Source organism: Arachis stenosperma, chromosome 9, assembly GCF_014773155.1.
Source record: "Arachis stenosperma cultivar V10309 chromosome 9, arast.V10309.gnm1.PFL2, whole genome shotgun sequence".
In the NCBI taxonomy this organism is placed as follows: Eukaryota; Viridiplantae; Streptophyta; class Magnoliopsida; order Fabales; family Fabaceae; genus Arachis; species Arachis stenosperma.
This window is the reverse complement of record NC_080385.1, coordinates 150,178,207-150,194,401: the sequence shown is the minus strand read 5'-3', so window position 1 is coordinate 150,194,401 and position 16,195 is coordinate 150,178,207. Positions and strand designations below refer to the sequence as shown.

Below are 16,195 nucleotides of genomic sequence, written 5' to 3'. Positions count from 1 at the left end.
TTAATATATTTAAAATAAATATAATTAAATATTATATATTTTAAAATATTTTAGAGATCAAAATTTATTTTAATGTAGTTTTGTGTGAAATTATTAAGAAAATAAAATTTTGTGATTTTATGCAAAATAAAAAAATTTTTTGTAATGGATTTTGCTGTGTAAAGTTTAAAAAATTTTAAAAATTAAAAGAATTTCTAGAGATTTTTTTCTATTTTTAATGCACCTTTTAAATACTTTTAAATATTTATCTAATTCAGGTCAAATGCATATATTATTTATCAAAAATATAAGAGTTGTTTGTTATTTATTAAGCAAAAATTGTTTTTTAGTTATTTTTCATATCTTAGCATTTTTAGGGTATTCTCATAAAATTTAGTCTATCCTTTTTTTTCTGAAAAATTAAAATTAGGTTGTCATATTTTATAAAAGAAATTAGAGACTGATTCTTTTTGTTATAGACTATTTTATCTAATATTTTAAAAAAATTAAAGATTAATTTGTCAAATTATTTAAAAAATGAATTCACATGACTCTGACCTCGTACCTGAGGAGATAATCAATAATTTATGTATGTGTAATTCAGAAGCAATTCGGTGCCCATCATTTGGAGAATCATTGTCCGCTAACAACAACATCTTGAGTTCTGACACACTTTTGTTACTATATTCCATGTCTTGAGAGATATACACGCATAAATAAAACTAATAATAGCGATGGATTTTTTTCTAATATAAATTATTAAAATATTTATTTTTTTAAAATTTATTTCTGAGTTTTATTTATTAAAATATACGATTTTTTTGTATTTGAATAAGTTTTATTTCTAAGTTTTATTTATCAAAAATAAAATACATAGGAGTACATAAAAGTATATAAGAATAAGTCGTATTTTATTTTTGGGAAATAATTATTTTTTTAATTTATAATTAAAAAATATTTGTTAAATATGACTTATTTTGGTATATCCATGTATTTTTGGAGACGATAATAATGGTTGCCATTATTAAATATAACTTGTTTTCTTAATTTATAATTAAGAAAAAACCTTTGAAGAAGTCATGTTTATTATCTGTATATTTTTGTGTACTTTTATATACTATTTGTAGATCTATATACTCTTTTAGAAACGATAACATGGATTAAAAACATGTATTTTAAAAATTTTAAAGGGAGAGTTTGAGAAAAAATACGGCAAACTCTATCATTTTTATAGAGTTTGCCGAGAATTACGGCAAACTTGCAAGTTTTTATAGAATTTGCCGTGGGGTATGACGAACTTGTCCAAATATAAAAACAAAAAATATGCATTTTGATAAATAAAACTCAAAAATAAATTTTAAAAAAATAAATATTTTTTATAATTTATATTAAAAAATCCTGATAGCGGTGCTAATTATTATTATTTATTATTCACCCTAAAAATGGATATTATTATTATTATTGTGAATAATAATAGTTTAAAAAAATATTAAATTTATTTAAATAAAAAATTTGATGAATACGAAAAAATGTTTTCTTTTTTATTTCTGACCTCTCCTTTTGTAATATTTTTCTTATAAGATTGATTTTGAATATTAAAATTGAGATATGTCCAAATAAGACTAAAGTCTTAAAACAACTCTTGATATTTGTTTTATGCACCGATTTGATTTCTGAAATTTTAATTACATTATTATTGTCTCCTAAGTCCTAAGATTAATTTTTAAATACCACCTTTTTTCAATAGTAAATCAATAAAGTGCTGAACTGCACTTTAATGCCACATTGAACATTAGTAAAACGACATCGATTATTATTGTCTCCTAAGTCCTAAGATTAATTTCTAAATACCACCTTTTTTCAATAGTAAATCAATAAAGTGATGAACTGCAATTTAATGCCGCATTAAACATTAGTAAAACGACATCGTTTGTTTTTGACGTTCAGTAAAAATAGATATGACGTTATTTTGATGTCACTTCAATTATATATCTAATCATTTTTGTATCTAAATTTAACTAAGTAGGTTCAATATCAAAAAAATACACTTTTATTAATAAAAGCGTGTTACATGCGCCGAAAACTCCAAACGTTACCAGTTTAATTCGCGTTAGAATATAAAAAAATGTTCGTTCTTCCAACTCGAAACTGCAACAAAAGAATTTCAAATTTCTCTCAAATTTTCACAAAAATCGTTCAAATTTTCTATGAAAACTACTGCAATCGAGTAGAGCGTTTGAATTCATCAACAAAAAGCACACAAAAACAAGAACAAAGATTCCGCAAGGTACTAAGAAAACTATTGTTATTATGTTTAGTTAATTTCACGTAAATCTCGCGTTTCTTCTAGTTCGATTTAAGGTTTAGCGGATCGAGTTTGTTCATTTAGTAGATCGAGTTTCTCTAATTCTATTTTTTCTTGTTTTTCTCCGTAAACAAGACATCGAACGAAACTGTGTTGTTAGTTTATTAGTTCTGATAAATAATTTGGTTCATTTCTTAGTTTAATTGAGTTCATTTGCATGCAGAAATGAATTAAAATGTATTTTTCTTACTGATTGAATGTTTATGACGTTTTGTTCAAATCTGAACCAATTTCAGTTCATTTGTGAATTGAATTAAGTTCACTTGATACTACTGTTAAGTATTAACCAAATTTGTTACTTTTTAAGAAATTTAAGTTCATTTCTTAGTTTAATTTACGTTCATTTGGTTTGGTTTTGCTTGAATTTGCTGAACTTGTTCATGTGGGGTTGTTTGGTTAGTTTTTGCTCAAATCTAAATCAAATTCGGTTCATTTGTGAATTGAGTGAAGTTCAATTGTTTCTGCTGTTAAATTAATAAATTGAATGTGCTTTTCTTTCTGATTGAATGTTTATGACATTTTGTTTAAATCTGAACCAAATTCAGTTCATTTGTGAATTGAGTTAGGTTCACTTGATACTACTATTAAGTATTGAAAAATTTTGTTATTCCTTAAGAAATTTAAGTTTATTTCTTAGTTTAATTTATGTTCATTTGGTTTGATTTTGCTTGAATTTGCTGAACTTGTTTATGTGGGGTTGTTTGGTTAGTTTTTGTTCAAATCTGAACCAAATTTGGTTCATTTGTGAATGAGTGATGTTCACTTGATGCTACTGTTAAGTATTGACCCAATTTGTTATTCCTTAAAAATTTAGGTTCATTTCTTAGTTTAATTTACATTTATTTGGTTTGGTTTCGCTTAAATTTGCTGAACTTGTTCATACGAGGTTGTTTCGTTAGTTTTTGTTCAAATCTGAACCAAATTCGATTCATTTGTGAATTGAGTGAGGTTCACCTATTAAGTATTGACCAATTTTTTTATTCCTTACCGCAAAAATGAAAAAGATGACTATCTCAAAAAAGGAAAGTCGGATTATAAGTAAGCATATACACATTAAATTAACTCTATTTTTGTATCATAAATATATCATAACATAATATTTCAAATTCTTGCAAAAAACTCACGATTTGAGATGCTCAACAAGATCAATAGCTAGGGTGTTCACTAAATTGAGTATAGAAAAGAAAACTGTTGTTGAAGAAATGAGAATTAGTGCACTGAAACATATCCCAGAATTGAATATCTCGCACAAGCTCTTGAGGAAATTGATTCTTTGCTTTGATCTCTATCATGGATGCTTTAAAACTCGCTATGGCAAAATCTACAATAACCCCTGTCAAGATAAGAGATGCGCTGGGCATAAATTTCGGCGGTATTATACTTTCCATCTTTTATATTTGTATTTTTCCTTTTTGTTATTTTTATATTAATTTATTTATATTAAAATATTTCGTTTCATTCATTCGGTATTGACAAAAAATTTTATGCCTTAAGTAATTTCGGTTCATTCCTTAGTTTATTTGAGGTTCATTTAGAAAATGAATTGAGTATTTTTGACTAATTTGTTTATATTAAAATATTGTAGGGGATCATTTTCCTAAAAAAGTTGAATACAGCAAATTGAATGAGCAATAGAAGGAGATTTTTAACAGCTTCAAAAGTGCTACTTTGGCATCTTTGACAAAATCTGTGATTGATATGAGTGTTGAAGGAGAGGGAAACTTGCTGAAATTCAAGATGACTTTCGTCGTCTTCATCCAGAAATGCTTCTTGTTGCCGACAATAGTAAGCACAGGCTTCTCGGTTCATAAGCTGCCTGCCCTTCATGTGGAGACAGTCCGACAATAGATTTATTTGTTGAAAATATCTGGGTTGTATTGTGAGATCACATTAATTTTAATGAATCTAGGTTCACACTGAATAGGTTAAATATATTTATCAAACTTTAAGGTTGGCAAAAACACAAATGAACCGAAAATGTTACACGAAATGAACCAAAAAATGAACCCTCATTATATGACTATTCAATTTCAGAAATGTCTAAATTGTTTGCCATAACACAATTACAAAAACTAATTTGAAAAATTAAAAAGTGTCTCTCCATTAAAACATAAAATAAATAAAAAACTAACTCTCATTATATGACTAGAACTCAAATAAATCGAAATTTAGTCATACATGAATCGAAATGTATTCTAATAAACACATAATCCAAAAAGTGACTATTCAATAAAACATAACATAAATTAGAAATTGACCCTCATATATTACTAGAACTTAAATGAACCAAAAGTTATACTGGTTTTCACAAAAAAAATAACAACTTAATTTGAATTAAGTCTCAGTTACCTAAAAGTCATTTATTGCCTCCAACACCATCTTCATGAGAAAATCATTCTAATTTCTGTCAAATGCATCTTTTGTAAACGAGTTCTAAACAACATGACTCATCTCTTGTTTGATTTCTTCGTGTCGCTTGTAGCCATTTAATTTGCTTGGATCTTCTTCATGATATGTCAAATGCACTACGGGTAAATTATTGTTGGCATACAAGTCTCAATAGCCCTTTGCATCGATGCACATTGATCGGTAAGAATCTCTTTTGGTGCCTTTCCTCCCATGCAATAAAGCTAACATTCGAATAATAATTTGAATGACTGAATATCCTCATTTTTATCAAAACACATCCGAGAAGTGTCGACTGACCGTGGTGATTCCACCCACAAAAGAACCAAAAAGCATATTGTACCTGCAAAATGGACACTGATGAACGGATTCTTGCGTGGTCTAGAATTTTACAAATAAGCTATCGTTGAAAGTATAGCTTCTAAACCAACAAAAATCCTTTCGTACAAAAAAAACTTGTTTGTCATTAAAGCAAACACAATAAAATTTATAACCGAAGTATTCAAATCTCGGGTCGTCTCTCAAGGAATTGCAGGGAGGTGTATTTATTACTGGTTATGGAAACAGGTATATTTTTGGGTTTTTGAAATAGGAAACAGGAAAATAAACTGGCAATAAAGTAAACTAATTATCATAAAAACCACTGCAAGGTATAAGAACTGAAAATCCCATCCTACTTATCCTTATCAAGTGTGATGAGAATTGTTTATTGCTCCCACTTAGTTAACCCTTACTAAATAAAGGAAAATCAAGTGGACTAATCAATTTGATTCCTCAAGTCCTAGTCAACTCCTATGGAAAGACTAGCTTTAGAGGGATCCAAATCAATCAGCAAATTCCAATTTTCAATCAACAGTTGAGTTTGATAACTCAAGTGTCACCAATTACTCAACCAAAGCAAAGGGAGGAAAAATCTAAATTATTTATATCATAAATAGAAGAAAGCAATCATCAATCTAAAATACCTCAAATTGCATTAAATAAAGAAAATCAAATCTAACATGGAGTTCATAAATCAAATTGGAAAAATAACGAACTAAAGTCATAGAATAGATAAAAGTAGAAGAGAAATTAAAGTAAAGGAACATTGAACCTGGAATGAAGAAGAAGTAAACCTAACCTTTAAGAGGAATCCTAATCCTAAATCCTAAGAGAGATAAGCTCCTCTATCTCTCTCTAGAAACTATATTTAAAACCTAAAAATTGTGAATATGAAAGTTCTCTTCATGAATGAATGGATTTTCCCACTTTATAGCCTCTAATTTGTGTTTTCTGGGGCGAAAACTGGGTTAGAAATAGTCCAGAATTTGCCGTGATCCGTACAGGTCGCTAAATTTTTTGTAGAACAATGCGTACGCGTGATTCACGCGTGCGCATTGTTTTTCTGTATGGCCACTGTGACAAATTATATATCATTTCGAAGCCCCAGATGTTAGCTTTCCAATGCAATTGAAACTGCCTTATTTGGACCTCTGTAACTCAAGTTATGACCGTTTGAGTGCGAAGAGGTCAGGCTGGACAACTTAGCAGTTCCTTCAATTTCTTGTATTCCTTCCACTTTTGCATGCTTCCTTTCCATCCTCTAAGTCATTCCTACCTTATAAACTCTGAAATAACTTAACACGCATATCAAGGCATCGAATGGTAATAAGAGAGGATTAAACATAGCAAATTTAAGGCCTAAAGAAGCATGTTTTTAATCATAGCACAAATTTAGGAAGAAATTGTAAAATCATGCAAATCATATGAATAAGTGTGCAAGGACTTGATAAAAACCACTCAATTGAGTACAAGATAAACCATAAAATAGTGGTTTATCAGACACCAACAGTTATGAACCAAAATTTGTTAGCAGTATGAACCGAATACTAAATCACGGTGAACCGAAAATCTATTTGTGTTGTAAGTGGTATTAAATGAAACAACATCTCCAAAATACTCGTATGCAGCCCTACTTCTTGTATCAGCCCAAAATGCATTTTAATAGAGTGATCAGCTTCAAGATTAAGCTCAAAAATAAAATTTTGATTATTCTCTTTCATTCTTAATAAGTACTTGCCAATTTTTTTGGCATCATCTTGTTCGGAAACATTCTGTACTTCCCTTGTAATGTAATTCCTCACATCTTTTTCAATAAAACTTAGTTCATGATGACCGTCCGCTGCTGCTACAATTGACTGATATGTTTTACTCGGTTTTATTCCGGCTTTCTCGTTGTTTTTAATGGTACAATGCACAAACATGCCTAGCTTCCTGTGTTGTTTAAGCATCTCTGCTCGATTTAGACAATAAGGGTGTGAATGATTTAGAACAACTTTAGAAATTATACAAATACCAATGTCCTTCAATATATGTACATAAATCCTGGCTGAACAGTTTATTCCAGCTGAGGGATTTGTCTTCAGAGTTGGAGATATCTTGGATTTTCACTTCCCCTCTCTACTACATGTAATTAGTTGATTCTTAATTTCATCTCCCTTCCGAGTGATGTTTCTTATTTTCGTAGAAAAACCAGCAAGTTTGGAATAATCTTTGCATAACTTTCCAGCTTTTCAATTGTCTTGAAAGCCATCCCAATCTTTGGGACAAATTGTTCTTCAACAACACACCTGAACTATAAAATGAACCGAAATATTATCATAACAAGACCATTTTGTAATAACAAATAAACTGAAACATGTGTATTCTGTAAATTCAGAAACTCCTGCATTCTATCCAAATTCGATTAAATTGATTCCATTCCATTCCATTAAATTCAAAATTGTTGAAGAATGAACAGAAATTCTATCATAATGAACCGAAAATTGTCCATTATATAGATTCAAATTCAGAAACACATGCGTTCTAGAATGAACCGAAAATATTTCAAAACGAAGCCATTATATAATACCAAATGAACTGAAAAAATTTTGTTCATCAACAACAATGGATTTAGCAATTGCATTCCATTATATTTAATTCAAAATTGAATAATCTAAACTTTGTCAGCTTGATTTGATTGAGAAAAATAATCCAAATCGTTCTCATTCAACTGATTTCAACTTAAATTATTCATTGTTTTGACACGCTATTCAAATCCAACAGATTGAAATGTAAAAACAACGAAAACAAAGAAGACAACGAGCTTTTATGTTGAAGAAGAACGAAAAGAAAAAAATTTACGTTAAAGAGAAAGCTTTTCGTTAAAGAGGTTTACGTTAAAAGCATATTATGAAAACGTGAAAGGTAGCGCCGCGCGTGAAAAAAAATTGGTTGAACTTGATTAGTAAATTACATAGATGGGGAACATTATTGTTTTGGTATATATTAGCATCTAAAAGTATATATCAAAACGACATCGTATCTACTTTTATTAGGCACCTAAAAAAAATGACATCTCTTCACCAATGTGCAGTGTGCCATTGTCACCTCACTTTCTTTGCTAAGTCATCACCGGAAAAAAGTCAAAAAACCACTAGCGTCCGAAAATCAAAATCAATCTCAAAGACAATAAGGTACAATTTTAATTTGAGAGACCAAATCAATACATGATGTGAATCTCATGAACCGCTTTGACACCGTCCAAATAACTATGTCCATTTAATACGTTCGTTTTATTGTTTGGCGTCAATTAATACGTTCATATATCATCAATGAAATATAAAATAAAATACTAGCAATAATATAACTATCAGTTGACTAACCAAATCAGTCTTAGGTCAATAATGACATTTATTATCATTAATAACATACAATGATCTCCAAAAATCTCCATGCATAACCGTTTATATCATTAGAAATTATTACTGTGATAAAAACTATACATCATAGAACTTATCTTCTGGTCATAAATATACACTCTCAACTGCAGGCACTACTTTTCAATGATGAGACCAGTGATCCAAAGTTATATCAGCTAGGAGCTCATCGAATAAAAGTAAAGAACATTCCTCAACAATACTTGCATTCTGATCTTAAGGTTGTGTTTAGGAGTTTTGATTTTGGAGAGAACACAGAGAAAGAAAGACTTATAGTGCTCCTCTCCTTTTGTTCCCTTCCCCTCTGAAATGAAAACTCTCAAACACAGGTATTATGATAGTGGATGTGAGCATCTCTTTCACAATACACCAAAGTTGAGAAGCTTGGTTGGTGCCTCTGGAAATCTCATTCGGAGTTGACGGGTCTGAACTCGACATCTGTTGGAAATTACTGGCAAGCTAACTGAAAATTGGTTGTCCATTCAGTTGAGCATATTTATTTCCTACCCTACTACTGCCACAGTCTGCCAAAGCTTTCGCATTGAGATCCCTAACGTATCTCGAGACATAATTCAGACCGACAAGAAGCTCGGTGATTATTGCTTCTGTTTGTTCTTGATTTGCAAAGTAAAGCGTTTGCACCAGCAGCACATTCGTGCGCGAAACGAAGCTATGCTGCTCGTAACTTCTCTCAGATTGCCATCTCAGCATGTTGTGAGCCAATGGTGCCAGCCATTCTAATATACTTGTTATTGCTTCGGTCCAATCATCAGCTAGACTTGCGTCGTAAACAGCTGACTTCATACCCTTGCTATAAGGCTTTAGCTTGGTCCTGAGAGAATCCCTGATGCGTCTCGGTAACATGTTGTACAGATCATCTCTTGCATCGAGACCAATCATGTATGGAGAAGCTGCTAGCTTCTCAATCACGACAATAATGTTTGCATACTGCAGTGCCAAAGAAGCAGCACCAAGGGATTCAGACGGTGGCTTTAGCCTGCACAGAGAACTGAAGAGAGATTGATTTGAATTAGCATCTTTGCCATTCGGTGTTCTTAAAGAATCATCATTTAGGTTCAAGATGCAGTCAGTGACAGAGGAACTATCAGCAGCCATACATCCTTTGAAAGGCCCTACTTGAGTCAGTCGACTGTGTTTCGAGTGAGTTTCCTTCCCATTTATGGTGGTTGACTGACCTTGTATCTTCCAAATCCTGCTGCTATTATTTGTTCCACCATCTGCAACAGGTTTTTTTGAACTTTTTCCGAGAGGGCCTGAGAAAAGCTTGGAACGTCTAGACTTCGCTTGAGTTAGGCTTGAATTTAAGGACGAGTCACCGAGAGGTCTGGAACTAAAAACACTAGTTACTTTTGTTCTAACACTTGGACTTGATCTAAGAGTAAAAGCGCCAAGGGGTCCAGAAGCAAATCTAGCAACATTATTCTCAGATGGGTGGATCGATGGTTGCAATAGTTCAGAGACTGATTGACTGTCATGACTGTGACCAGAATTCTGGTTAGTTGAGTTTCTGGTTCTGCGAGCATCTATGACCTCTTGAACTCCAAATACCAGGTTGATTCTGCTGAATATTGTGAACAAGGATCTTGCCAAAAGCTCCACAGTGTAATCAAATGTCCTGTTCCAAAGCGAATCATCTTTTAAGTTCTTCACCTCTACCCTCTTCCATGCAACCTTCTTCTGATAGTCAACTACATTTGCCCCATCAGACTCGCCATATGCCTTCATTCTCTTAAGAGTTTGCTCAAGATCATTAAGCATTTCCATCTCTTGATACAAACTTGCATTAGTTGATATGAACTTTTCCATCCTCTTGACCTTTTTCTCCATTTTCTTGCTAGTGAATTCCCATTTAAGTGGATCAACACCGAGAGTGATAAATTCATCGAAGGCATTTTCAAATCGTTGCAAACTCGGTTCACTGCATTTCTTCCCAAGCCTAGCAACAGATTCAGCCACATGTGACATAGTCTCAAGCATCTCTAAGCTGATTAAACGTACGATGAAGTTCTCATCTTCTGAAACAAGTCTTTTTATACCAACCGAATGTGTGATCTCCTCTCTCAACCTAGCAACCTGTTTATCACTCAAGGTCTGCCACAAATTAACAATCTTGGACATCAAGCTTGCAACTTCAAATGCTAATACTCCAATCACCAACTTCTCAGAACTAGTACCATCCTTCCGTTGACTCTTCCAAAGACTTCTAAACCATGATTCAGCAACCATTGCTTACCTAAGAATGGTAAAAAAAATCTCTTTAAGACAAGTCCGTGTCATACCGCTGTACTACTCAGCAAATAAAACACAAAATACAATCGTTAAAATGGGCAATAAATATTCAGATACCAGCTGAATTTCAATCTGCATCAAATAATGTATGCGGCTTGGTGTAAAATCTAATCTTAGCAGTACAAAGGATGCTATTATAGAGTGCACTCCTTTCTATAACTTATGAAATGACATGTGTTTATAATGTCATCAATTGTCATTCAAAAATAATCACGAAAAATATGAACTTGATCTTTACTTTTACTAGCTTAATTTTGCTATTTTGTCCGATGCCAAGGAAATAAGGAACTGGTGAGATTGCAATTGGTAGATGATATTCCCTCCATTCACTTAAATAGGTCATTTTTGACAAAAACACGCATTAAAAGATTACTAGATTCAAAGATATAAAGTGTTTGGACAAACTAGGGAATTAAAATAGGGTTATAATTGGGTAAAGCAAATAAAAACATCCTTAATTTAATCAATGACAAATAATATTCTACAAAAAAATCTGTGTCCTTGTCTAAGATTTGTGTCACAACGTAGAGGAGAGGCACAAAAAACATGTATTTCATGTGCACTTGTGTGCCAGTGCCCATTGAAAATTTGTGTCTCATCAAACAAACGGTGCCACCATGTCCATGTCCCTGGTAGACATAGACACTAAACAAATGCTACCTAAGTTTTCCTATTACTTCCTTCGGATGACATGGACTATTGTGATGCCTTCCAAGCATTTTGGTTTGGAAATCAAATATACAGTTTGCCTAAGCATATAATTTAAAAAAGAATTATTAATTCCTTGCATGAACTATTCACCAAGATGCGCAAATATTCCAGTACCAAAAAACACATATGATAAATACATCAACTGCCAATTAGTCCTTTGGTCCTAACTATTCTTTCAGATAAACAGAAACACTTAAGTTAGCATCAAACAAGGAACTATGAACTTGCTTTTATGGCAAAGATTAATGAAGAATATATACTTAGGCAAGGGAAAAAAAAAAAAGGAGTGAGATGACACAAATCAAATATCTGAAGATTCTAACGTTTCTTCTTTTCCTTCCTTTTCTATGTTTACTCGGTGAATAAAAGCTAAAACCACAATAATCAACCAAGAACCAAAATTTGAAAGGAATATACTTTCACACCCATAATTATACACATGAAAAGCAGAAAAACCCAGATTCCAAAAACAATTATTAAATCTCCTTGAAAAATAAATAAAAATCACAACTTTATTTTTTTAATTTCTTCTTTAAACATTCTCTTTGATACTACTGAAGCATCCACTTTATACCAATCAATCACTTCACCAAACATATTGGGGGACAAAACACACAAATCTCAACCCACTAAAAATGATTACCTAACATATATAAATAACAAAAAAAAAAGTTAAGAAAATAGGGCAAGACAGTGTAGAATCAAAGCTGAAAAAAACAGCATGAACCACAATGGAAGCTTAAAAGGAAGAATGGCCACAAAAACTCACCGATCAGAAGAACAAGGACCTTCCTTGGAATCCCACCAGAGCTGAGAGCTTAACCAGTGGAAAGTTGGGAACTGTGACTAGAGAGAGAGAGAAGAAGAAGAAGAAGAAGAAGAAGAAGAAGAAGGAAAAAAGGAAGTGGGTGGAAGAAGCTCCTTGGTGAAAGGAAAAGAAGCAGAAATTGCAGAGAAAGTGAAAATGAGAGAGAGAGTGAAGGGAAAATTTTTCCCTCGTGTGTATGTTTTTTTTTTTTCTTGGGTTTTTTTTTTCTTTTCTTTTCATTTCTTTTATTTATTTATTTTTTGGTATATTGCCCCACCCACACGGTCTCAGATTTCTGAGATTATGATGATTTTGGTTTCGATTTGGGTTTGTTATTTATTAATGCTAGTAAAATGAAAAATGAACAAAAAGATCTAGTCAACTTTTAGTTTTAATATAGTTTGTTTTTTTATATTTTACATTGAATTATATGTAACAACAAATAAGTATTATTTTATATAATTTTAATATACTAATAGCATAAAATCTTTTATACTACCATTTAATTACATATATATTTTAGGTGAACATTTATTATTCAAACTTATATACTAGCACCCAAAATATTGCACAGTCTGGAAACTTTATCAAATGATTCAAATCTTATGCAATTAAGCATCATACTATCATATTTTATCTTATTAGCATTATCACCGGGATGCAATTTAAGTATAAAAATCAACCAATTAATTACTAGTAGAAGTGTGCATGGGTCGAGTGAAACTGAATTTGATATAATCCAGATCCGACTCGAAATATATAACGGGTCTATTTATGAGATTCGAATCCAACCCTATACTCGATGAAATCTATACACTTTCGGGCCATGATTATACTAGGTGAAAACTGAGTCGTTAACATTATATTATCTTGATACCTTCTTATAAGTTAGCATGTGAAAATATCTAAATTTCCAAGACTCTAACCATTATTTGACATGGTAAAATTCACTTAGAAAAATATAACAAGAACTAACTCTTCTCTAAAATTAAAGTATAACCATAATCAATACTAATATTGTCTAATAATACCAAATATTTAAATCAATACAAATAACATGATATTATGTATTAATTAGTCTAAAATCTTATGCATTTTAAACATAAAATATTAACTTATAGTCTTATAATAACTAATAACACAAAATATTAAGGTTTACAATACTTAAATTAATAAAGTCCACATAAGAATAGCCATCATCTATTACTAATAACACAAAATATTAATTGTGTATGATGGTCGGGCAACCAGGCCAATTTCGCGTGACCCGAACCATGGCCCGGACTCGATCCGAAATAATGACCGGATCTATTTTTTAGACTCTTATTTAACCCTAGACCCGATAAAATCACATCAAATTAGCCTCTAAAATATTAGAGACCGGACCGAGTTTTCGAATTGGGCCGAATCTTCGGGTCGGATCGGACTATGTACACTCCTAATTACTAGTTATAAGTCAAAGTAAACAATAAAAGTAAGTAATTTTCTTATTCAAATTATTAAATTGAGTGGATACATTTTCCTGACTTAATCAAAGTATATTGATTTTATATTTCATGCGCACATTTAAGTTTAACTATGTATGGATATTTTCAAAGATTAGATTTTATACTAGTAGTAGTACTAGTCTTTCTTAATTCTTATTGAAAACTCCTCACCTAAAAAATTCTGGTGATCATTTATTTCTATTATGAAGAAATAGTCAATAACTATAGTCAGTCAATGGACTCATGTACACTCTTGTTTAGTGAGTATCGTTTTCATTATTATATAATTTTGTCTAAATATTTGATTTTTTAGTAAATTTAAAATAATATATGATGAATTCACATTATTTTTCTATTATCTTTCTTTTTACTTTTCCTTCTTTTCTTTTTCCTTTTTAAATTTTTTTTCCTACATAAAACAGAAGTCTAAACTCACTTTTATTTGTTTACCAGATGCCATTTAAAAAGAATGATATTACAGGAAAAAACAAGATTCACCAAATATCTCTTTAAATAATACTAAATGTACACATTTTTTTTTTACTGAAATCTAATTAAATTAATCTAATATCAACGAAAATTATTTTAAGCATTCTTAGTCATCCACTCACCTAAAATTTATTGTTTAACTTTATTAAATTTGATTCACAAAAAAACTTAGTGTTTCTCTAATTTTTTATCCGTTAAGATAATAACACATGAAAAATATTAGTAATAGCTTACAATAATATTTTAAAGTTGAGTTAGCATGTAAGTGAAAATAGACATAAATTGTTTCTCTTAATTTCTGAATACATATTATAGTGGTGGAAGATATTTATAAAATTATTTTTGTAAATGTTAACTTTGTTATATTAACATGTTAAGACACGAAATTTGTTTGGTGTGGTGAGTTAAAAGTTGATTTCCATCGCAATCATAAGTGGTGGCTACGCGGAATGACGTGCTTTTTACCAATATAGGTATCACCTTCTTTTCTCCTTAGTCAACTTAAGTACACAACAACGTCTCATTTATATCTAGAACATATAATTGTTAATTAGCTAAAGCCTAAAGAGATATTATTTAATATTCTTCTTTTTGGGGGTGTTTTATTTTTAATATTGGGCCTAAATCAGTGTAATCTACCAAAATGCCAAAAAACCTGTGTTTGATGCTGTTGTGAAAATTTTTTATGGTTAAAAAAAAATGTTACTACCGTTTTCTCATCCACCTTACTATCGTCTTCAATAAAACATCACCGACGTTTTTTACAAAACATTAACGTTTTCTTTTTCATCAATTAAAAAAATAAAAAATATACAAAATGTCATTGCTGTTTTATATATAAAAATTTTATAAAATTTTTTTAACACAAAACGTCAATGCCAATTTTATTATTATTTAATTAAAAATTGTTATTAAGTGACAAAACGTTATCCATATTTTATTCTTTTCAAAATAAATATATCAGACCCATACCAGTATAATACACAATATTATAAAAATATCAATGCATATCCCACGTTTATTTATAATATAGAAAAAAATGAGGTGGGGTCTTATATATACTAATTTTAATCATATAAAACATAAAAAAAAATTTAGAGAAAATATAATATAACGTTAATTGTGAGAGAGAATTTTTTTTCTCCATGAAGGATAATAGAACTTTGCTAAAATAAAACGATTAATATTTTTTCAAAAAAGTAATTGCTAAAAGTGTCCTAAAAATTATTTATTAAAAATTTTAATTTACTGAATACGCTGACAATTATTTGAAAGAAAATGTGTTACTTTAAACATTTTATTTTAATAAACATTTTTAATGCACTCTTTAGCATAAAAAAGAAAACCCCTTTAAAAAATATTTTCAATTGGGCAAAATAGGAATATTCATTCACCCAAAATACTTCCTTTACGTTTTTTTTTTTTAAGTTTTCCGCTTGACTTTAGTTCAAAACATCTTTTGGATCAATATTCAAGTCCATTTAGCTTATAATTGTTTAACAAACCGGATTTATAATTGAATCCAATGCATTGAGTTTTCTTTTTTTGAATAAAAATATTTTCATTTTTGTTTACATTAATAACTATCAGTGTTATTATTAGAAATTAACAAGGCTTAAATTAATCTAAAAAATTAACTTTAAAAAAAAATTTGGATTGGATAAATTATTATTTTTATAAATATTTAGAATACTGATAAATTTATCTATAAAAGAATAAAATAACTTTATATATATAAAAGATAAATTTTAGTTGACATCCAAATCCTAAAAATTTATAAAAAAATTTTAAACTACCTTCCTAATTTAACAATCCCAAATTTCTAATACTTTCTACTACCCCTGTCCAAATGTTTTTATTGCTGCGGTCACCACCACACTACCGTCTCCTTCTTAGTTATTAA

General features: G+C 30.3%; 1 protein-coding gene across 3 annotated transcripts; it reads right to left on the bottom strand.

Moving 5' to 3' along the window:
• Positions 1–8,484: 8,484 nt before the first annotated feature.
• On the bottom strand, positions 8,485–12,521 carry LOC130948733 (uncharacterized). 3 transcript variants are annotated; one of them, XM_057877588.1, is made up of 2 exons: positions 12,278–12,521; positions 8,485–10,741 (listed from the first exon to the last, which is right to left on the bottom strand). In XM_057877588.1, exon 2 carries the CDS (start codon positions 10,732–10,734, stop codon positions 8,947–8,949), a length of 1,788 nt encoding a protein of 595 aa, XP_057733571.1. In that variant the 5' UTR covers positions 10,735–10,741; positions 12,278–12,521; the 3' UTR covers positions 8,485–8,946. The 3 variants fall into 3 exon arrangements, with proteins under 3 accessions (XP_057733571.1, XP_057733572.1, XP_057733573.1); XM_057877589.1 differs by having other exon boundaries at positions 8,485–10,794; positions 12,278–12,520; XM_057877590.1 differs by having other exon boundaries at positions 8,485–10,789; positions 12,278–12,512.
• Positions 12,522–16,195: the final 3,674 nt, after the last annotated feature.